The sequence below is a fragment of the Palaemon carinicauda genome, chromosome 4 (assembly GCF_036898095.1).
Source record: "Palaemon carinicauda isolate YSFRI2023 chromosome 4, ASM3689809v2, whole genome shotgun sequence".
Classification (NCBI taxonomy): domain Eukaryota; kingdom Metazoa; phylum Arthropoda; class Malacostraca; order Decapoda; family Palaemonidae; genus Palaemon; species Palaemon carinicauda.
In genome coordinates, this window is record NC_090728.1 from 93,951,823 (window position 1) to 93,975,181 (window position 23,359).

Here is a 23,359-nt window from a genome sequence, read left to right on the forward strand (position 1 = left end):
AAAAAATTAGAGAAAGGCATGGATGAATTCATAACCCTCTCTTAATCCCGCGTGGCAAAGACTACTCCAGGAAGGACTGAACCCGCGTACAGGAAAGTTGCCCACCATTAGTAGCAGAAACAAGCTTCAAACTTTGCCCTTCCTCCACTGGCTGAGCAAGCTCAGAACAAGGGAGAGCACCGTCGTCAGTACGATGATCGGGAACTGCCACAGGCACAGGCGATGAAGGTGGTGATGGTGCAGGAGCAGCAACTTCCACAGGAAAAGGATCATGCATCAGACTTTGCGCTCCCTCCGCCTGCTGCTATCACACCGTCGACGTGACTGCTGAAGAATACCACACGAGAGAAAACCCAACCAGCGAACAGGAAAGGTGAACCCCGAGAGGCACAGGAACATGCTTCCGACTTTGCACCACTTACGACGGCTGCATTAGCTGAACGATGGAGTGCGTCGTCATCAGCAGCTAAGAAATCCACTCGAAAGAAAACCTAACCCGCGAACAGGAAAGGTGTCCCTGAGAGGCACAGGAACATGCTTCAGACTTTGCACTCCCTACACTGGCTGTCTTCGAAGAACAAGGTGGTCCGACTTCATCAGCTCTGAAAAAAAAAAAAAATTTGGGAGAAAACCTAACCCATGAAAAGGAAAGGTGTCCCATGAGAGGCACAGAAACATGCTCCAGACTTTGCAATCCCTTTGCCGGCTGTCATCACAGAACGAGGGAGTGCGTCATCGTCAGCGTAGAGGAGCAAGACCAAAGTCGAGCTCTAGGTGGGCCGTCCTGTCATTGAACTCTCAGGATGGGAGCAACATCTACTTAATACGGTGAAGGAGCATCCACACAGAGAACGACTCCCCTACGGAGGAGGACCGAGCCACTACACTAGGGGAGGCGGGGACTCCTCCAGCCTAAGGGTTTTCTGGCATCAAAAGGGAAGAGATTATAAGAAAAGGTTCTCCGCCCTCGAGAAAAACCCCACACTACGCCATCTCCGAAACAGCAACACTCACCCCTGCAAAAAATAAACAGGAGCTAAAAGAACAAATTAGTCAAAGGCCAGTCAAAAAAAGGTTGGGTGTTAGAGAGAGATGAACGTCCACTCTCCACCGAGCCAAGAGTAAAAAGTGACGATAGAACACAGGTGTGTGTGTGTATGTTTGTGTGAGCAGGGTAGCCGGTACTAACCCCCTACCCCCCTAACTAGTGGTGGGGTAGTCATACCTTGCTAAAAGTCATTCTTACCATTTACCATTAAAATATTTCATTACTTTATCAAAGGTTTGAATATTGAAAGAAAAGATAATGAGAAATTCTAAAAATTCAAAAGTATGAGAGAGAGAGAGAGAGAGAGAGAGAGAGAGAGAGAGAGAGAGAGAGAGAGAGAGAGAGAGAGAGAGAGAGAGAGTGTGTGTGTGTGTGTGTGTGTGTGTGTGTGTGTGTGTGTGTGTGTGTGTGTGTGTTCTCAGGTAGGGAATGTCTCCAATGACTAGAAAATGTGATGTGATTCTACTATGGTAACATAAAAACACAAAAAACAACTCTTACACAATCAGAATTAAAAGCTAGAATCCCAAAGACTTTGTTGGTTGACTGAAGAAAGAAGGAGGGGCTATATGACCAGGCATGTTTTTGACATAAAAAGACATCATCATAGCAAAGGGGTTAGGTGCTAAATATAGTATCACACGTACTTTGTCCTAAATGTAGACTGCCAGGCCTAATGAATCAGCTGAAGGAACAGAGCTAGATGCTACTTTGTAATTTCATATTAAAGGAACAACATCGTTCGTAAGCCGTATGCATACTGCAATAGGGTTATAATTTGTTAATTGTCTTTGAATTTCCCCTAGCTGCAAATGGGTTTTAAGTCCATTAATACTCCATTGAATCTTTAATGGATTGAACATTATGGCTTCTGTTTATTTTGCTGAAGTTAGGTTTCTGCTTAAATGTGTTAGCATTACTTTTTTATTAGGGATGAGTTCTTTACATGTAATTTCCTGATGCTTATTTTGATTAGGATTTGCTTCCTGATTATACCATTTGTATTAAGGTTGTTTTTCTAAAAAAAAAAATCAAAACAGTGTCAGTTGCACAATTCTTTATCTGATGATCAACAAACATACAACCTGAATTGTGGCTTTCTAATTTACCATACATACCGGTAAATACAACCTGAATTGTGGCTTTCTAATTTACCATATATACTGTCTTTATCTTTGTTCTTGACAAAGATTTCAATCAGATTATTAAATCTATGTATGTTTATATTTCTAATGTCATGAAATTCAGATAAGAAGGAATCATTACAGCCGTAGAAAATTTTGTGGATTTTATTCTTCCCTGTTGTTTTATGTGAAATCACTTATTTAAGGGGTATGTATGCCTTTAACTGAAGAGGGACTAATTTCATTGAAGGGGATGTTGTTATTAAGGTTTCCTTCGGCTATATGAGTAATATATGGTCTCTTAGGACCTCAACCTCTACTGCATGATTAGTAATGAATTATTATTATTATTATTATTATCATTATTTTCATTATTATTATTATCATTATTATTATTATCATTAGGTAAGTTATAGCCATAGTTGGAAAAGCAGGATACTATAAGCCCAATGGCTCCAACAGGGAAAAATAGCCCAGTGAGGAAAAGAAATAAGAAAATAAATAAACTACAAAAGAAGTTATGAACAATTAATATAAAATATTCTAAGAACATGACAAATTTGGAAGTAATTTGTATTTTTATTAATAATAAAAACCTCTAGCTATTTATAGGGGCATTACTTTCGGCAAAGCTCAAAGACGAGCCTTTAGACTTTTAGAGGGTTAACCACCCATGACGCTAGTTAGCAGGGGGATGGGGTTAGTAGCTATCCCTCTCACTCGCACACCTGTGACTGTAACCCGATTTGCTTGGAGGTAGGACTTCAAGGGAGACTGGGTTGGCAGGCAAATCTGTACAAATAGCTATAGTTTTGTATCGTTAGGAAAAATACAAATTACTTTCAAATTTGTCATTTGTTCTGTAACTAGAATACAAACCAACGCTATTTATAGGGGTTGAATCCCCCATTAGGAGGGTGGACGTCCCTGCCAATCCGTCTTTTTTACTTTTATCCGGGGATTCTCCTTTATGTGTGTTAGCACAAAGTAGGTGGAAACCCTACACCTTGACAAAACCTTGCCATGCATGGTCTGCGGCCTAAGTAAGCTATTTTGTGCCTTGAAGGCATGAGGATTCTCAGAGTGGTATACCAGTAGGGGCTTAATTTTCAAGTCCCCACTGGCATTTGCACAAAATGCGAGGGTAAGTCTGTCCTTCATCGGTTTATGGCCAGGAAGTTTCCTTTCTTCAGCTGTGATATATGTACGGCGGGGCATTTTCTTCCAGAAAAGGCGAGTTTCATCACGGTTAAACACTTGCTGAGGAATGTAGCCTTTTCTGAAAATTACTTTCTCAAACTTCTTGAGGAATTCTTCTGCTGCTTTCTTGTCAGAACTGGCCGCCTCTCCATGCCTGACGACTGAGTGAATACCAGTCCTCTTCCTAAAGCGATCAAACCACCCATGAGAAGCCTTGAACTCTTTGGGGGCTTGCTGCGACATTCCTTCGTCTCCGCCGTCTCTCTGGGTTTCCACGAGATCGGCAAAGATGGCGCTCGCCTTGTGCGAAATTACCGATTGCGCGAGTGTATCACCAGCGATTTCCTTCTCTTAAATCCATAGAAGAAGGAGTCTCTCCATCTCGTCCTTGATTGAGGTCCTTCCACTAGCAAGGACAGTCATGCCTTTAGAAGACTTCCTTGCTTTGATGGCTTCCTTATTCTTGATAATTGTACCAATCGTAGACTGGTTACAACCATACATACTAGCGAGGGTAACGATGCGCATGCCTTCTTCATATTTCTTTATGATCTCCAGCTTCGTTTACATGGTAATCATCTTCTTACTTCTCCCTTTAACATCACTAGCAATCTTGGGACCCATGGCTAACGAATTAAAGTTATAATTAAGCACTAAAATGCACAAAAAATACGATATCGCAAGCACTCACACGAGATCAAGTCTTTACGAAACGCACACGAGATTCTGAACTGAGCGCGCGTATAACAAAGAGAGAGGCAGCATCTCTCTCAGGCATTGTGGGAGGGATTTCGGCCAATAGCGTATCAGCATCTTAGTGACGCCATGACGCCGACCAATGGCAGACCAGCTTCTTAGTGACGTATGCAGTGACGTATGAGCTTGGTGGTAAGCTAGTGACTCGCACAGTAGTACGCGTAAAAACCGCTAAGTTTGAGTTTTGGAATTCGATGCCCTAAGGTGGGGACGAGGGGACGAAAAAACATCGTATTCCACACCGTAACGTGAAAAAAACGTAAGCTGGGGATGCCGTACCCCAGGGGTCTACTGTATTTGATCTTTACATTGTATAAATTTTAGCTCTTGCCTCACAGTGAAATTAAGTCAAATTAAGTCAAATTAAGTTAATCTTCGTGGAAGAGCTGTTGACTAACTGGAGGCGTCATGGGCGCTGTCATTCGTAACGCACGAGTTATTTAGTTAGCCAGAACGACTTTCCCGGTATAAATAGCATAAATAAAAATAGCTATTTAGTCTTCATTGCTAGGATTTATTTATATTATGCCGATAGTATTCGTAATAGTTTTGGCGATCTAGGTAACCAAACCTTGCTTACGCTAGGCTTCCTAGCCTAGGCATTTCAGTTTACTTTCATGCATGATATAATAGACATTCCTAGTGTTATTAAATTTAAATGAAGCTATTTAGGCAATTCATACATGTGAGATATAGTGATTGCATATAAAATTTTCCTCTTCCAAGATAGTAAACGAGAGTGTTTCGGTGATTTAGGTAATCGATTCACACTGCTACTAGGCTACTAGCCTAGTGGCTTTAGTATACTTTCATACATGTTCCCGGTTACCCGCGTGTATCGTTTTATCAATTCAGGCGGAGATAGATATCTCCTAGAATTATCATATAAAGTGATACTCGCCTCCAGTGGAGAATTAAGGGTAATCCCTCCCCTCTGAGTTTAGCCTTAGGCTACAACCCTAGCTGGTTGTGCCTCGAGTTGTCATTCAGGCAGGACTAGGCTAGGGTTTTCCGTCCCTTCCCTTAGCCGCAGATGGCAGATTTTGGGTTTCGGTCTGAACCTCAGAGTAGATAGTCTTGTGACGGCAGCGGGCCGGCAGGGTGAATAGTCATTCCCCTGTCGGATTACGCAGCCGGCATAGGAGGTTAGACCTTCCAAGACCACACCTGAAGGGGTTATATGATATTGCCACCTTCTCCCTGTGGTCTAGTAGACTAGTCCTGTGCTTGCAGACCCTAGGCAGAAGAAGAGACATTCTTCTGCCGCCTAGGATGGCGTTGGCACTGGAACTCTGTTTCTCCCTTGTTTAGGGGTGGTGGCAAGAATGCTGCCGGCCCCTTAACTGTATTGGCAGACCCTAGGCTGGAAAATAGATATTCTCCTGCTGCCTAGGATGGCGCTGATACTGAAACAGAGTTTCTTTAGGGTGTGGTAGGACTGGCAACCCTGCCGGCTCCTTCCACACCTCATACAGGACCCTTTTCCCTCCCCCATCTGTCCTTTGGTGATGGCCTAGCCATTGCAACCCTTTGGCCGTCGTCCTACAATCTCACCGCTTTCTGGCAGGTTGTAGGGCCAGCTCGGGATTCTGCTTGTAGTAGCCTGGTCGCTCAGCTTTCCCTTATGGACGCAAGGCTCTGGGAGGGCTGTGCCGACTGCCGGCAGAGCATCCCTTTACTGTAGAATGTTCTTCAGTCCTCTCTTGGACTGCCATTCACAAACCTGTGGCCGGCAGAGACCGGCAATGGTTGTGGATGGGTGGAAGCCTGAACAATACATTCTCCCTTTCCATTTGAACCCTCATTCTGGAGGAAGGCAGTAAGACAGAGCTCTTACATCATCCTTCACTCCTTGCTTTCTCTCTCTCTATCGGCTAGTGCCGCCGGGTACTAACCTAACCGGCAGCTGCCGGCCACTACCCCAGCCGGCAAGGTGTTGGCTGGACTTGTGCACCGGCAGCCAATGAGCCACCGGCACAATTGACTTCGAGGAGCCTGTCTCGGTGGCTAAGAAGGGTCGCCTCCGAGTCTGCCAGGATCAGCCAGTCGTCCAGATAACAAAGGAGACGGATGCCAATCCTGTACGCCCATGAAGAGATGATGGTGAAGACTCTGGTGAACACCTGAGGAGCTGTGGAGACACCGAAACACAGCACCTTGAACTGGTAGATCTTGTTGTCTAGGCAAAATCTCAGGTACTTCCTTGAAGACGGATGGATTGGGATCTGGAAGTACGCGTCCTTCAGGTCCAGTGTGCACATGAAGTCTTGCGGTCTCACTGCAAGCCTGACCGTGTCTGCCGTCTCCATGCTGAACGGAGTCTACTTGACATGACAAATTCGAAGATAATTTGTATTTTTCCTAACCATACAAACCTTAGCTATTTACAAAGGGGTTTACTTTTAGCGCAGCTGAAATGACGAGCCAATAGTTTTTAACGAGGGTTAATTACCCCCGCGCTAGTTAGCGGGGGGTGGGGAAGGGTAGCTTGCTACCCCTCCCCCCTCCACACACCGGTGACTTGCTTCACTTCACTTAGAGGTAGGACTTGACTTGGGGGTCAGGGATGGCGGGCACATATGTGTAAATAGCTAAGGTTTGTATGGTTAGGAAAAATACAAATTATCTTCGAATTTGTCATTTGTTCCGTAACCGAAATACAAACCACGCTATTTACAAAGGGTGACTTACCCCTTAGGAAGGGTGGAAAGTCCCCAGCCTTACTGACTTCGGCTTGCCCGGGGGCTCGATCCCTTAGTGAGCAGCACTAGAGAGAGGGAGCCCCTGTACCTCACAGGTTCCTAGCATCGCTAGGAACGAGTGGCCTACATAAGTAGTGTGAGGAGGAGAGTGTGACTCATCCTATGAAGTTGACCTTGAGACCTTCAGATAGGAATTCTAGGATAGGACGTTCCCCATACCACCTCGTCAGGGTATGGGAGACGCAACAGTATTAAGCTTAATACTAGGAGCACAAAGAAGCATGGGTTACCTGCAGAGGTCGAGGTCAGCTATGCGAGGACCAGGATGCTGCTTCCCCAAGAGAGGGGAGAATGAAGAAAGAAGTAAGGGTCAGACATACTCTTTCATTCACACAGACTAAGACCGGGTAACAACGCCCTCAACCTACTGCTACTTGTCCAAAAAGGAGCCTGAGGTTAGACCAGCTGTTGTGCAGCCACCACAGGGCCGATAGAGAACGTATCGAGGCTCCTGTGGGTCACGTCTTGCAGGTAGTGGGCTGTGAAGGTCGTTTGACGCTTCCAGACCCCCGCTTGAAGTACCTGCGTCACAGAGAAGTTTCTCTTGAAGGCCAGGGATGTAGCAATACCCCTGACATCGTGGGCCCGAGGGCGACGTGACGGAGGAGGGTCAGGATTCAGGGCATGGTGGATAACCCTTCGAATCCAAGCAGAGATGGTGTTCCTTGTGACCCTCCTCTTTGTCCTGCCTGTGCTCACAAACTAAGCTCGCACATGAGGACGGACTGCAGCCGTTCTCTTCAAGTAGTACCTCAGACACCTCACTGGGCATAGTAGCAGCTGGTCTGGGTCGTTTGTTACAGAACGGAGACTCGCGATCCTGAAAGAGTCGAACCGAGGATCCGGCACTCCAGGATTCTGAGTCTTGGCCACAAACTCAGGGACGAACCTGAACGTTACCTCCCCCCATCCCCTTGAATGGGCGATGTCGTACGAGAGACCATGAAGTTCACTAACTCGCTTGGCCGAGGCCAAGGCGAGTAGGAAAGCCGTCTTCCAAGACAGGTGGCGATCGGAGGCCTGGCGTAATGGCTCGAAGGGAGGTCTCTTGAGAGACCTGAGAACTCGAACCACGTTCCAAGGAGGGGGTCTCACTTCCGACTGGGGGCAGGTAAGCTCATAGCTACGTATGAGTAAAGAGAGTTCTAGCGATGAAGAAATATCCACGCCCTTCAATCTGAAGGCCAAGCTTAAGGCTGAGCGATAGCCTTTCACTGCCGAGACAGAAAGGCGCATTTCTTCTCGCAGATACACAAGGAAGTCCGCTATTGCTGGAATAGTGGCATCGAGTGGAGAGATACCCCTTCCACGACACCAACCACAAAAGACTCTCCACTTCGCTTGGTAGACTCCCTCAGAGGACCTTCGCAGGTGCCGAGACATTCTCTCCGCAACCTGTTGCGAAAAGCCTCTCTCCGCGAGGAGACGCTGGATAGTCTCCAGGCGTGAAGCCGAAGCGAGGCTACGGCCCTGTGAGGGACACCGGAGTGGGGTTGTCTGAGAAGCTCGTGTCGTGGAGGAAGCTCCCTTGGGAGTTCCGTCAGGAGTTGCAGAAGGTCCGGAAACCATTCCGCGTGATGCCATAGCGGAGCTACTAGAGTCATGGAACAGTTGACCGATAGTCTGGTCCTGTTGAGCACCCTTCTCATCAGACAGAATGGTGGGAAGGCGTACACGTCGATGTTGTCCCACCGTTGCTGGAAAGCATCTTGCCAGAGTGCCTTGGGGTCCGGGACTGGTGAGCAGTACAGGGGCAGCTTGAAGTTCAAGGCTGTCGCGAACAAGTCCACCGTCGGGGAACCCCACAAAGTCAGGACTTTGTTGGCTATCTGAGGATCCAAAGACCACTCGGTACTCACTATCTGCGAAGCCCTGCTCAGACTGTCGGCGAGCACATTCCTCTTGCCAGGAATGAAGCGAGCTGATAGTGTTATCGAGTGGGTTTCGGTCCACCTCAGAGTCTCTACTGCAAGATGGGATAGCTGTTGCGAAAAAGTGCCTCCCTGCTTGTTGATATAAGCCACTACCGTGGTGTTGTCGCTCATCACCACCACGGAGTGACCCGCCAGGAACCGTTGGAACTGTTGAAGGGCCAGAAAGACGGCCTTCAATTCTAGCAGGTTGATGTGTAGGCACTTTTCTGATTCTGACCAAAGGCCTGAGGCCCTCTGGTTCAGAACGTGCGCCCCCCGCCCTTCTTTTGACGCGTCCGAAAACAGAGTCAATTCCGGGGAAAGGACGAGAAGACTCACTCCCTTTCGCAGGTTCTCGTCGGCCAGCCACCACCGCAAGTCCGTCTGTTCCAGAGACCCCATTGGGATCAGAGTGTCCGGGGAATCGGATCCTTGATTCCACCGGGACTTGAGCCGCCATTGAAGGGATCTCATCCTGAGGCGGCTGTTTGGAACCAGACGGGCCAGGGAGGATAGGTGGCCCAAGAGACGCAACCACGATTGGGCGGGGAGTTCTTTTCGCCTGAGGAAAGGTTCCGCCACCCTCCTCAGCCTTGCTATCCGGTCGTCTGATGGAAAGGCTTTGTGGAGATTGGTGTCTATTAGCATGCCTAGATAAACCAGTCGTTGGGACGGCTGCAGAGAGGACTTCTCGAGGTTTACCACGATCCCCAGATCCTGGCAAAGATCTAGAAGCCTGTCTCGGTGTCGAAGAAGGGTCGACTCCGAGTCTGCTAGGATCAGCCAATCGTCTAGGTAACGAAGGAGACGAATGCCGTTCCTGTGCGCCCAAGTCGAAATCAGGGTGAACACTCTGGTGAACACCTGAGGAGCTGTGGAGAGACCGAAACACAGCACCTTGAACTGGTAGATCTTGTTGTCTAGGCAGAATCTCAGGTACTTCCTGGAAGACGGATGGATTGGGATCTGGAAGTACGCATCCTTTAGATCCAGTGTACACATGAAGTCTTGTGGTCTCACCGCAAGTCTGACTGTGTCTGCTGTCTCCATGCTGAACCGGGTTTGTTTGACAAACCTGTTCAGAGCCGAGAGATCGATGACGGGTCTCCAGTCTCCAGTAGCCTTCTTTACAAGAAAGAGTCGACTGAAGAAGCCTGGAGAGCCGTCCACGACCTCCTGGAGAGCACCCTTCTCGAACATGGTCTTGACTTCGGCCTGAAGGGCCAGCCCCTTTGCCGATCCCATGGCATAGGAGCTCAACGACACTGGATTCGCTGTCAGGGGAGGTTGAGATGACGTGAACGGGACGCGATAACCTTGGCCGATCACCGAGATCGTCCAAGCATCGGCCCCGAGATGTTGCCACCTGCGGACGCAACGCTGAAGGCATCCCCCCACAGGTGGACACGCAGGGGGACTGCCACCCCTAGGGCTTGCGGCCGCGGCCGCCACCCCTAGAAGTCTTGCCTCCCCTGGAGGACTTACCACCCCTCTTGACCTTGGCTGGAAAGGGCTGGGGCTTAGACACCACTTTCTTAGCTGCCGGTGCCTGTTTTGGAGCCTTACGAGGCTGTTGCTGCTGTTGTGGCGGGGCTGGAGGCTTATAGGGCCGAGTTGTAAGGGCCCTGTGGAGGAGGGAGTCCGTGCTGGATTTCCTCCACCTCTCAGCCGTTCGCTCCAAGTCTTGAGGCTCAAACAGGCTCTCCCCCAGGAGGGAGGCATGTTGGAGCCTACACACATCTACGGCGGGGACCTTCGGATGGAATCTCTCGGACACAGCATCGCGACGCTTCAACACCGAGTTGGCCCACAGGGTGGTAACCTGGTGCGCCAAGAACTCGATGGAGCGGGTGCCCGAGAGCAAGAAGGTCTCTAGGGCCTTCCTATTGGTCTCCTTGGACAAGTCCTCAGATCGCAATAGGATGCCCAGAGATCCTAACCAGAAGTCCAGCCACGAAGTGGCCTGCATGGCACACTTAGCGACCTTCTCGTGGTTAAGGATCTCTGCCGCCGAGAACGACACCTGCCGGGCAGAGAGTTTCTCCAAGGGAACTCCCTTCGCCAGCTCCTCCACAGAGTGATGGAGCGGAAGAGCGAGGTTGTGCTCACCCAGGATCTCGAAATACCTCCTCTGCTGAAGGCGAGGAGGAGGGATGAGTTTGTTCCCGGCAGTGGAACGACTGGAGGAGGCAAGAAGTGCGAGCTGAGCATTGGCCCTAGCTCTGGCACTCTTCAGCCCCCGAGACCAGGGCAGAGCTGCACTGGTCTTAGGGGCCTTCCGAACGTCGAACACTTCATCCAGAATTGTGTCTTTGCCTTCACGGGGGGGGATGACTGGATCCGTAAGACTGTTAAGTTGCCTTATCAGGCTTAGGACCTGCCAGAAGGCATGTTCGGACTCTTGCTGTTCTCCTCCCTGCGGGCTGGCAGCTAAGTCTCCTGCCCCAGGAATCTCTTCCTGGGGTGATACGTGGACATTCCCCTGGGTAGTCATGGGTTCCTGTCGAATCCTTGCAGAGGATTTAGGGATGGTCTTGGAATCCTTGGGCTCCCTCCTAGGAGGGATACAGGATCCCAACAACGAGGTTCGAGGGGCCCCTTCCTCACGAGACGATTCTCCTGCCTGAAGCGAAGTCTCCCCCCCTGGTGCCGGGGGGAAGACTACCGGTCCACTGGACTCACCTGAGGACGGAAAGGCCTCGTCCACGGGAGAAGGAGAGAGTACTCGTGCAGGAGAGGGGACCCTCGAGACCGACCTCTTGGGAACCAACTTCGCCCTGGGGGAAGTCACCACGAAGTCCACTCCTCTCTTTCTCTTCAGCGTAGGAGAGACAGCCGCTGGTTTGTTACCCTGGCCGGCGAGTGCTGGTTTCATAACCCTCACTAACGCCCGTGCCAGTGGACCAAACCAAGTCTGCTGCTCAAAGGACACAGAGTCCGAAATCCTCGCTAAGGTGAAAGGGATCGGGCGATCCTTTGGAGTGGACACGACGGTACCTGCCTGAAAAGAAGGTGGGGAAGAATGCTGTAATGACCTGTCCTCGTCCTGCAATACCAACCTGTGCTTGGATGGAGGTGATCCCGAGTGCCGTCTAGGAGCACGCGTCCCTGCTGCTACCACCGGCTGTGGAATTCGCCGCGAACTATGGTCGCGCGAGGGTGAACGGTCGCGCAAAGGCGAATGGTTGCGCGGGTGATCGCGCGGGCGCACAGGCGAGCGGTCGCGCGGGCGCGCAGGCGAGCGGTCGCGCGGGCGCGCAGGCGAGCGATCGCGCGGGCGCGCAAGCGAGCGATCACGCGGGCGCGCAGGCGAGTGGGCGTGAGGGTGGGCAGGTAAATGAACACGTGTCCGAGGCGACGAACGCAAGCGATGGCGCGACGGCGAGGGATCGTGCTGCCGCGTAGGTGAAGAAGATCGCTGGCGATAATGATCACGTGATGGTAAGCGATGGCGAGCAGCATGTGAAGGTAAATGATTGCGCGCAAGAGGGCGGTCGTTCAGGGTTGCGCGATGAGGAGCAGCATGCGTAAGCGGGCTATCGTTCAGGGTTGTGCGATGGCGAGCAGCATGCGCAGGTGAATGATCGCGTGAAAGGGTGCGATGGTGATCAGCATCCGCAGGAAGGCGATCGTTCAGGGTTGTGCGATGAGGAGCAGCATGCGTAAGCGGGCGATCGTGCAGGGTTGTGCGATGGCGAGCAGCATGCGCAGGTGAATGATCGCGTGAAAGGGTGCGATGGTGATCAGCATCCGCAGGAGGGCGATCGTTCAGGGTATTGCGATGAGGAGCAGCATGCGTAAGCGGGCGATCGTGCAGGGTTGTGCGATGGCGAGCAGCATGCGTAAGCGGGCGATCGTGCAGGGTTGTGCGATGGTGATCAGCATCCGCAGGAGGGCGATCGTTCAGGGTATTGCGATGAGGAGCAGCATGCGTAAGCGGGCGATCATACAGGTTCGTGCGATGGCGGGCAGCATGTGAAGGTGATCGCTGGCGAACTGGTGATCGCTGGCGAGCTGGTGATCGCTGGCGAGCTGGTGATCGCTGGCGAGCAGAAGGTCGACGCGTGTCCTGTGAGAGGATAGGTTCACGAGCAGGAACGGGAAGATCGCTGGCGCGTTGGCGAACATGTGTTTCTGACACACGCGCAGCACGATGTTGCGTAGCCACAGGACCAGGTGGATGGTGAGCAGGGAGTTCAGCAGGAACTAAAGGGTGGTCAGAGACCGCAGGGCGATGGTCCTCAAATGAGCGCTGACGCTCGGAAGAGAGCTGACGAGCAGGAGAGCGCTGGCGAGGGGGGCGAACCTCAGGAGAGAGCCGACGAGCAGGTGAGCGTCGGCGAGCAGGAGAGTCTTGGCGAGCAGGAGATCGTCGACGAGCAGGAGATCGCTGGCGAGCAGGAGATCGCTGGCGAGCAGGAGATCGCTGGCTAGCAGGAGAGCGCTTGTGCGCTGGCCCTGCTCGCGTAAGGGAAGAATCCCTTAGCCCCGAAGGGACCGTTGCCCGTCGGGTGACGAGTTCTCCAGAAGGCGAAGATCCGGCAGGAGATGGAGAGCGGTCCGCAGAGAGGTTCAAGGAGGGCGGAGCAGTCGGTTGAGGCTGACGAGGAGAGTCCCCCCCGGAGGACGAAGACCCAAAAAGGCGCCTCTTAGTCCCCCTGTAAGGGGAAGGGAGGCCCTTGTGGCGTAGAGGGCGGTGAGCCTTACGGCGGAGGCGGCCTCGGGGGAGATCGTCGGGACCATCGGTCCTCCGAAGGGGAGTCTCCTTCAAAACACTTCCCTCAGAAGGAAGCTGGGCAGCAGTCGAGACCGAAGGACTCACTTCCCCCTTCGAAGGATGCACGGAAGGAGGAGGAGAGCCTAGAGCACCATCACCAGCAACAGCACCTGCGTCGGAAGGCCCAGCCACGTCGGAGGCCTCTGTCACCACGACGTCGACAATAGACAGAGGGTCTACCTCCGCTACCACCGGCGACTGTTTAACAGCGGCCCCCAACGAGACAAGGTCAATAAGAGCGACCCTGGAGGGCAAGCCCTTAAGCCCCAGGGACGACCAAATCTGCAACAGATCATCACTGGATAAAGTATTATTATCAATAACCTCCCCCGGAGGAGGAGGGGGAACCGCCTCGCTATGGGAGGCGACGCCCTCTCCCCCCACCGAAGGTAGGGAAACAGAACAAGGGCCTGCGCTCCCACTCGGACGACTCTCCTTAGGAGGCGGACGAGGGGGAGCTTCGGAGGAGGTTTGGGCGGCGGAAGAAGAGTCCTGAGAACCTTCCTCCTTCAAGGCTAACCCCGGAGGAGAACGGTCTCTCTTGGACTTCTTCTTACGCCGACGGCCAAACCTCTCCCACTGGGAGGCAGACCACTCCCTGCACTCACGGCACATGTTATCCTGGTCGCACCGTCGGCCCCGACATTGAGGGCAGAGGGTGTGAGGATCCGTAATCACGTCCGACATGAAAGTCCCACAAGGACGGCCGGCAACTCCAGGGCATGTCCGCATATTAAATAAAAGAAAATAACTGAAGGTCAACTTCCAACCAATCACACAAGCTGAAAAGAAAAAGAAGAAAATTAAAGGCTGTCACGAAGGCGATGAACAGACACGTCTGATCACCGTCGAGCCAAAAGTGAAGTGAAGCAAGTCACCGGTGTGTGGAGGGGGGAGGGGTAGCAAGCTACCCTTCCCCACCCCCCGCTAACTAGCGCGGGGGTAATTAACCCTCGTTAAAAACTATTGGCTCGTCATTTCAGCTGCGCTAAAAGTAAACCCCTTTGTAAATAGCGTGGTTTGTATTTCGGTTACGGAACAAAAACCCGTTCAGGGTCAAGAGGTCGATGACTGGTCTCCAGCCTCCAGACGCCTTTCTCACAAGAAAGAGTCGACTGTAGAAGCCTGGGGACCCGTCTACGACCTCCTGGAGAGCGTCCTTCTCCAACATGGTCTGGACTTCGGCCCGGAGGGCCTGCCCTTTTGCCGATCCCATGGCAAAAGAGCTCAACGACACTGGGTTCGCTGTCAGGGGAGGTAGAGAGGCTGTGAATGGGACGCGATAACCTAGGGAGATCAAGGAGATCGTCCAGGCATCCGCCCTGAGTTGCTGCCACCTTGTCGCGCAACTCTGATGGCATCCCCCCACTGGTGGACATGCAGGGGGATTGCCAACCCTAGCGCTTCTGGCCTCAGCTGGTACCTCTAGGGTTTTTGCCTCCCCTGGAGGACTTCTTGCCCCTCCTGCTCTTGGCAGGAAAGGGCTTAGACACCTTGGGCTTCGCTGCGGTGGTCGTCATCTTCGTGTCCTTAGCAGGACGGGGCTGCTGGGCTGCTGGAAGCTTGTAGGGCCTTGATGTCAGGGCCCTATGGATGAGGGAATCCTGGTTGGATTTCCTCCACCTCTCAGCAGTGAGCTCCACGTCCTTAGGCTCAAACAGGCCCTTACCGAGAACGGAAGTGTGTCTGAGCCTGCTAGACTCCGCACTGGGTACCTTATGGTGGAACCTCTCGGCCACAGCGTCCCTACGCTTGAGGATCGTGTTGGCCCACAAGCTCGAGACTTGGTGGGACAGAAACTCAATGGTCCGTGTGCCTGAGAGAAGAAAGATTTCCAGTGCTTTCCTGGTGCTCTCCTTGGAAAGGTCCTCGGACCACACCAGGATGCCCAGAGACCCCAGCCAGATGTCGAGCCATGAAGTGGCCTGCATGGCGCACTTGATGACCTTCTCCTGGCTCAGGATCTCAGTGGCTGAGAAGGACACATGCCGGTTGGAGAGTCTCTCAAGAGGGACTCCCCCTGTGAGTTCTTCCATGGAGTGATGCAAGGGAAGACTTAGAGAAGACTCCTCGAGGATCTCAAAGTACCTCCTCTGATGGACTCGAGGAGGAGGGAGGAGCTTATTACCGGCACTCGATCTGCTGGAGGAGGCAAGCTCAGCGAGCTGGCCCTCGACCTTGTCTCTGGCACTCTTCATCCCTTGGGACCAGGGCAAAGCTGCTCTGGCCCTAGAGGGTTTCTGAGTGCCGTAGATGCGGTCCAGGACCGTGTCCTTCCCTTCACGAGGTGGGACCTCAGGGTCTGGGATCCCATTAAGGTTCCTCATGAGGGTCAGGACTTGCCAGAACGCATGTTCTGACTCCTGGTGCTCTCCTCCTGAAGGGCTTGCAGTGAAGTCTCCCATCCCCAGGGGCTCTTCCTGGGGGGACACGTGGACATCCTCGACGGCTCTAGACGGTTCCTGCCTGATCCTAGCTGACGATTTAGGAATCGTCTTAGAGTCCTTAGGCTCCCTTCTGGGCGGGATACAGGACTCGAGCAGCGAAGGAGGCAGGTCCTTCTCCACCTCTGGACGAGAAGACTTCTCGGGGAGAGGAGGAACCTCCCCCATTGGTGCGATGGGGGGAGTATTCCTGCTCGTCCGACTCTCCTGAGGAGGGGTAATCCTCCTCCGCAGGGGAGGGCGAGGTCTGAGGGGGAGTAGGAGCCTTGCATAAGGATCTGCGGGGGGACAGAATAGGCCTCGGAGGAGGATCCACGGGAGAGACTCCTCTCTTCCTCTTCGGGGGGGAGGAAGCTGCCGCTGGTTCGCGACCCGAGTCAGAGAGGGCTGGCTTAATCGCCCGCACAAGAGCTCTGAGAAGGGTGCCGAACCAGGGGTGCTGACTGACAGCCGCGCTGTCAGACACTCCCTCTGGAGGGAAGGGGATCGAGGGATCCCTAGGAGGAGTCGACAAATGAGGGTTCGCCTGCAGGGCTGAAAGAGAAGAATCCCTAGACCTGTCCAGGGAGCGCTCCTCCTCTGGCGAGCGCGCTGGTCTGCGCTTGCGAGGAGGGGAACGTGACGAGGAAGAATCCGCCTGGCGGCGATCGCGCTGGGGCTCGTGCAACAGGCCCTGGTCAGGGTCGCGCATGGATGGATGGCGCGATACTGCAAACTCGCTCGCACCCGCGTGGGCGGGGGCGGGCGCGAGGGCGTAATGGCGCGCAGGTGGGAGTTCAGGAGCAATGGCGGGCGCGTGGGCGCGCAGCAGCTGGAGCGGGAACATGGCCCCGAGAGCGCGTAGGCGATGGTGTAGGCGTGCGGCGATCAGGAGCTGGGCAGGAGGCCGAACGCGCTGACGCGGCCCCGAGGGGCGCGAGATAACGAGGGCGCCTGAGCACGAGTCCGGAAGAACCAGCTGAGGGCGCGGCAGCGCTGGAGCAGGGTCGCGAGCGACCTGGGGGCGAGAGGGTTGGCGCTGCTCTGGTAAGACTGGCACACTCGCCTGTGGGCGCGCTGGTCGCGTTGGCGATCGTGGGCGCGCATCAGGATGCGGTCGCTTCGGAGTGCGAGGCTGAATAGGCCGCGCGGGGCAAGCCGCGTGCGGGCGCTCCAGAGTTTGTTGGGCAACCTTAGTTGTCTTAAATACAGGAACGGGGCGTGTAGCAGGAACAGGGCGCGATACTGGGGCGTCGTGCGCGATCGTATCGGTAGCAAGCTCGTGCGGTCCCAGAGGCGGCCGTGAGCGCCCGTGCGCTGACTTGGAAGTCTCTTGGGCGACGCGCTGAGCTATAGCGACGCGTGGTCGTGTTGGTGAGCGCGTGGGCGCTGGTACAGGAACTACGCGCGGACGCGTATCGCGTGTCTCCCTAGGTGGGCCCGATGGATCTACGGTAACGCGCGTGCACGTTGGTGTGCTGGAACTGGAACCGGGCGTGGGAGCGTGTCGCGCTTTTCCCCCGAGGGGCGCGACTAGTCCGCAGGAACCTGAGGGCGCCTGTGCGCCAACTCAGGAACCTCCTAGACCGGTCGCGATGAAACAGGAACTGGGGGGCGCCGAGGCACTGGAGGGCGCGTGGGAGCAGGTGGCCGCTGGGGCACCGGTGGACGCGTAGGCGCCGTATCAGGAACTGGGCGCGCGTGCGCAGGTGAGCACGGTGGCGCTATATCAGAAGCAGGGCGCGTATGAGCAGTTGGGCGCTTGCGCGCTACTTCAGGAACTGCTGGAGGGTGACATGGCGCCGAGGGGTGTGGGCGCACAGGTGGACCCTGGTGCGTGGCAGGAACAGAGGCGCGAACGCCTAAGGGTGAGCGCCGAGGCGCTATGTCAGGATCAGCAGGAACAACAGCAGGCGGGCGTGCAGGCGGTGCCTGGCGCTCAGGGGCGAGAGGCGGTTTCGCGCTCAAGTCCCTGTAGCCCCGAAGGGCCTGGAGACTGCACAGGGGCAGTATCAGGTGGCGCGTAAAGCGATCAGGATCCTTTGACGTAAATGGTCTGGGCGACAGGTCGCAAAGTCCCGAAGGACGACCATCCTCCAAAGGGGATCGCGAACGATCCTCGGAGAGGTCTAGGTTGGTAGCTGGCAGGACAGGAGAACGGCGAGTCGTCTCCTCCGCAGAGGACTGTGGTGACGACGAGCCGAAGAGGAGCCTCCTAACCCCTTTGAAGGGGGAAGGAAGGCCTCTACGGCGAAGGGGAGGATGAGCCTTCCGCCTTATACGCCCACGAGGGGCCGTGGGATCAGCAGGCTGACCATCGATGGGCCTCCGAAGAGGAGTCTCTATAAGTGAACTCCCCTGAGAGTATCACCAGCAGGAGAGACCGTGGGACTAAGCTCCTCCCTCGAAGGATGTTCAGAGGGGGAGACAGAGCCTTCCGCTACCGCAGCCACAGGAACAGGCGTTTGGCCAGACTCACGGGATGTTTTCGACACAACAACGTCAACCACAGACAGAGGATCTATGTCCGCTGAAGTTGACGATTGTTCGGCAGCTGCACCCCGTTTGATCATGTCAAACAGAGCTTCCTTGGAGGGCGAACCCTGCAGCCCCAAGGAAGCCCAAAGCTGAAACAAATCATCATTAGATACAACTACCTCCTCCGAGGGGGAAGGGGCAGCCGCCTCGCTATGGGAGGCAACGACCTCTCCCTCACCCCGGTATCGGTTAATAACATTAACAACATTATGGTCTACGCTACCACTCGCCGGCCTCTCGGAAGAGGCCGCTCAAGCGGGAGCTTCGGAGGAGGAAAGGGCGGGAGGAGGAAAGGGCGGCAGAAGAAGAAGACCTGGGATTTTCTCTCTTCCGAGAAGCCTCCTAAGGAGAAAGATCCCATTTTAGCCTTCTTCTTACGTCGCCGGGCAAACCTCTCTGGGAGGTAGACCACTCCCTACACTTAAAACACACGTTAGACCTATCACACCGTTGGCCCCTACACTGAGGGCATAAGGAGTGAGGATCCGTGTCCAAGGCCGACAAAAAGGTCCCAAAAGGGCAGCCGGGAATCCCAAGGCACGTACGCATGACGAGTAATAGAGGCCAACTTCACACACACACTAAAAAGAAAAGGCAAACAAGATTATGGCAGTCAACAAAGAGGAGAGCACTGACAGGTCTGTCGTCTCTCCGAGCCAAAAGTAAAGTGAGCTATTCACCGGTTTGTGTGAGGGGGCAGGGGTAGCTAGCTACCCCTCCCTACCACCCCGCTAACTAGCGGTGGGGTAGGATACCCTCGTTAAAACTTTATGGCTCGTCATCGGCTGCGCCGAAGTAATTACTCCATGTAAATAGCGTGGTTTGTATTTCAGTTACGGAACAAATTTCTATTAAAATGTAGAGTTGTAATAAACTGTCCTGTTTGGTAAATACAGTAAAGGTATTACAGTATATAGAATTTATAAAAAATGATTCAGACTGCAAAATGATTCCAGAAATAATTCTGTATCCATCAAATTAATTAAATTGTATAACAAGAAATAACAAAATACATAATATAAGCACTTACCCATCTGATCCATGTTGCTTTAAGGCATGGGCCTCTGGAAATAAAACATAAAAAGAACACAGCATTAATTTCCATAGAAGTGTAATAAATATTTTTCTGAATAAAAAATCAATCATTTAAGTGTTCTACAAACATATAGATGAAAAAAAGCAAACGATACAGACTTATTTTCATAAGGTCAATCATTATAAGCCCAAGTGACAGAACCTTAATTATTGTCATCATTATTATTGTTATCATTATTATTATTATTATTATTACTAGCTAAGCTACAACGCTAATTGGAAAAGCAAGATGCTATAAGACCAAGGGCTCCAACAGGGAAAAATAGCCCAGTGAAGAAAGAAAATAAAAAAATAAGTAATCGATATAAGAAGCAATGAACAACTAGAGCAAAATATTTTAAAAACATCAACACCACTAAAACAGATATTTCATAATATATAAACTATTAAAAGGCTTGGCTTATGTCAGCCTGTTCAACATAACACTTTTGCGTCAAGTTAGAGCTTTGAAGTTCTACTGATTCAACTATCCGATTAGGAAGATCATTCCACAACTTGGTCACAGCAGGAATATAACTTATAGAATACTGTGTAGTGCTGAGCCTCATGATGGAAGAGTCTTGACTATTAGAATTAACTGCATGTCTAGTATTACAAACAGGATGGAATTGTCTGGGAAGATCTGAATGTAAAGGATGGTCAGCATTATTAAAAAAAAAATCTTAAGCAACATGCATAATGAACTACAGTAATTGAATGACAGTGCCACAGATTAATATCTAGATCAGAAATAAGAAATTTAATAGGCAGTAAGTTCCTGTCCACAAAATTAAGATGAGAATTAGCAACTGAAGACCAGACTGAAGAACAATACTTAAAACAAGGTAGAATGAGAGAATTAAAACACTTCTTCAGAATAGATTGATCAACAAAAATCTAAAAAAGACTTTCTCAATTGAAGAAGACACAGACCTAAAGTGTTTCTCAAAAGTAAATTTGCTGTCAAGAACAACACCTAAAGTTAAAGAAAAATTATCAATGCTGAGATCCGGATGTTGAGGAGCCATTGTCCTCGACCTACTTACAAACGTACTTTGAATTTTATTAGGATTCAACTTCATACCCCATAATTTGCACCATGCTCTAATTTTAGCTAGATCTCTATTAAGGGATTCAGCAACCCCAGATCTACATTCAGAAGATGGAACTGATGCAAAAAGAGTAGCATCAAAGGCATATGCAACAAGATTGTTTTCAAGGGTAAACCACGTCATGTGCATATAGCATGAAAAGTAATGGGCCTAGAACACTCCCCTGAGGAACACCAGATATCACATTCCTATACTCACTATGGTGCCCATCAACAACTCTTTGTGATCTATTACTTAAAAATTCAATAATTATGCTCAGAAACGTCCCACCCACTCCCAACTGTTCGAGTTCGAAAACAGGGCCCTCATGATTAACACGGTCAAAGGCAGCACTAAAATCAAGGCCAATCATACTAACTTCCTGACTACATTCAAGGAATTTCTGTATAGTATCGGATGTTGTAAGAAGGGTATCACATGCTGCAAAGCCTTTACGAAAACCAAATTGTAAACTAGAGAACAGATGGTTACCTTCAGCAAACCTATTAAGAAGTTTTGCCAAAAGACGTTCAAAAACTTTTGATTATATGGGAGTTATGGAAATTGGGTGGTAATCAGTTGGACTTGAGCTACCACAAACACATTTACATAGTATAGTAACATTACCAATTCTCCAAAAAGTGCTAAACGCTCCTCTTCTTGCTAACTTGCACAAAATAACATAACTTTGTGGATATGAAATTTGCAGTCTATAAAAAACAAAAGGAAAAATATAATTTGAGTCAACACCTCCATAAGCATCAAGGTCCATCAAGAGAACTTTAATTTCACAAGATTGAAAAGCTAAACTAGTTAAGGATATCCATCATCCAAACATTTCAGTGGCACATATACCTACTTATTATTTAAGTGACAAGAAATAAGGAATATGAGTCTAGAAATGACAAATTCGTAGATAATCTGTATTTTTCCTAACTATACAACCTTAGCTATTTAATAGGGGTATTACTTTCGTCAAAGCTGAAATGACGAGCCATTAAACATTAGCGAGGGTTAACTACCAATACTGCTAGTTGGGGGGGGGGGGGGGTCAGGGAGGGTAGCTTGCTACTGCCCCCCACCCCCATCACACACCTGTGATTGACCTCACTTTGCTTGGAGGTAGGACTTCAAGGGAGATAGGGCTGGCGGGCAAGTTTGTATAAATAGCTAAGGTTTGTATAGTTGGGAAAAATACAAATTATCTACAAATTTGTCATTTGTTCCGTAACTAGAATACAAACCACGCTATTTATTAGGGGAGACTCACCCATTAGGAAGGGTCGACATCCCTGCCAATCTGGCTTTTGGCTTTACCAGGGGGCTCCTTATCTAAGTATGTCAGCACTCAAAAATAAGGAGTCCCTGCACCTCGCTAAAACCTTGCTAAGCAAGGTCCGTGGTCTAAGCAAGCTGTGTGTTGAGGCATATAATAAGTGTGACAGTCCAGGTAAAGTTATTCCAAGCTTTAGAAGGAAAAACTGTGTAACCAGAACTTTCCTAATACCACCTCGCCAGGGTATGGGGATGCAACAGTATTAGTATTAATACAAGGTACACAAGGGAGTATGGTTTACCTGCAGTGGTTTGAGGTCAGCTGTGCAGAGAACCCAGGATGCTGCTTTCCCCAAGAGAGGGGAGGATGTAAAAAAAAATAAGACAGTCAAACCTTTTCATTCACGCAGACTAAAACCGGGTAACAATGCCCTCAACCCTCTGCTACTTGTCCAATAAGGAGCTTGAGGTTTTAAGGCAGCTGTTGTGCAGCCACCACAGGACCGATAGAGAACGTACCGAGTCTCCTGTGGGTCACGTCTTGCAGGTAATGGGATGTGAATGTGGTCGGGCGATTCCACACCCCAGCTCGAAGAACCTGCGTCACTGAGAAGTTTCTCTTGAATGCCAGGGATGTAGCTACGCCCGACATCATGAGCTCTGGGGCGACGTGAAGGAGGAGGGTCTGGATTCAATGTATGGTCTATGACCTTGCGAATCCATGCTGAGATGGTGTTCTTGGTGACCCTCCTCTTGGTCCTTCCTCTCCTGACGAATAGTGCAGGCACACGAGGACGGGCTGCGGCTGTTGTCTTAAGGTACAGCCTCAAACTCCTCACTGGGCAGAGTAAGAGATGGTCTGGGTCATCTGTTACAGAACGAAGACTCAAAATCCGGAAGGAATCGAATCGTGGATCCGCTACTCTCGGGTTCTGAGTCTTAGCAATAAACTCAGGGACGAAGTTGAACGTTACCTCTCCCCATCCCCTTGAATGGGCGATGTTGTATGAGAGACCATGAAGTTCACTGACTTGCTTGGTCGAGGCCAAAGCTAGCGGGAACACCGTCTTCCAAGTCAGGTGGCGATCTGAAGCCTGGCGTAATGGTTCATAGGGAGGTCTCTTAAGAGACCTGACAACTCGAACTACGTTCCATGGGGGAGGTCTCACCTTAGACTGAGGACAGGTAAGTTCAAAACTCCGTATGAGTAAGGAAAGTTCTAGCGATGAGGAAATGTCAATTCCTTTCAGTCTAAAGGCGAGGCTTAAGGCTGAGCGATAGCCTTTTACTGCCGAGACTGACAGGCGCATTTCTTCACGTAAATAAATGAGGAACTCCGCTATTGTTGGAATAGTGGCATCGAGAGGAGAGATACCCC

General features: G+C 51.2%; 1 protein-coding gene across 1 annotated transcript in view; it reads right to left on the reverse strand.

Annotated features, from left to right (window-relative positions):
* LOC137640065 (uncharacterized) overlaps nt 1-23,359 on the reverse strand; it is a 201,513-nt gene that overhangs the window by 129,947 nt on the left and 48,207 nt on the right. The window contains exon 3 of the mRNA XM_068372495.1: nt 19,572-19,605. Coding sequence (XP_068228596.1) covers nt 19,572-19,605 — 34 coding nt within the window. The remainder of the gene's footprint in view (nt 1-19,571; nt 19,606-23,359) is intronic.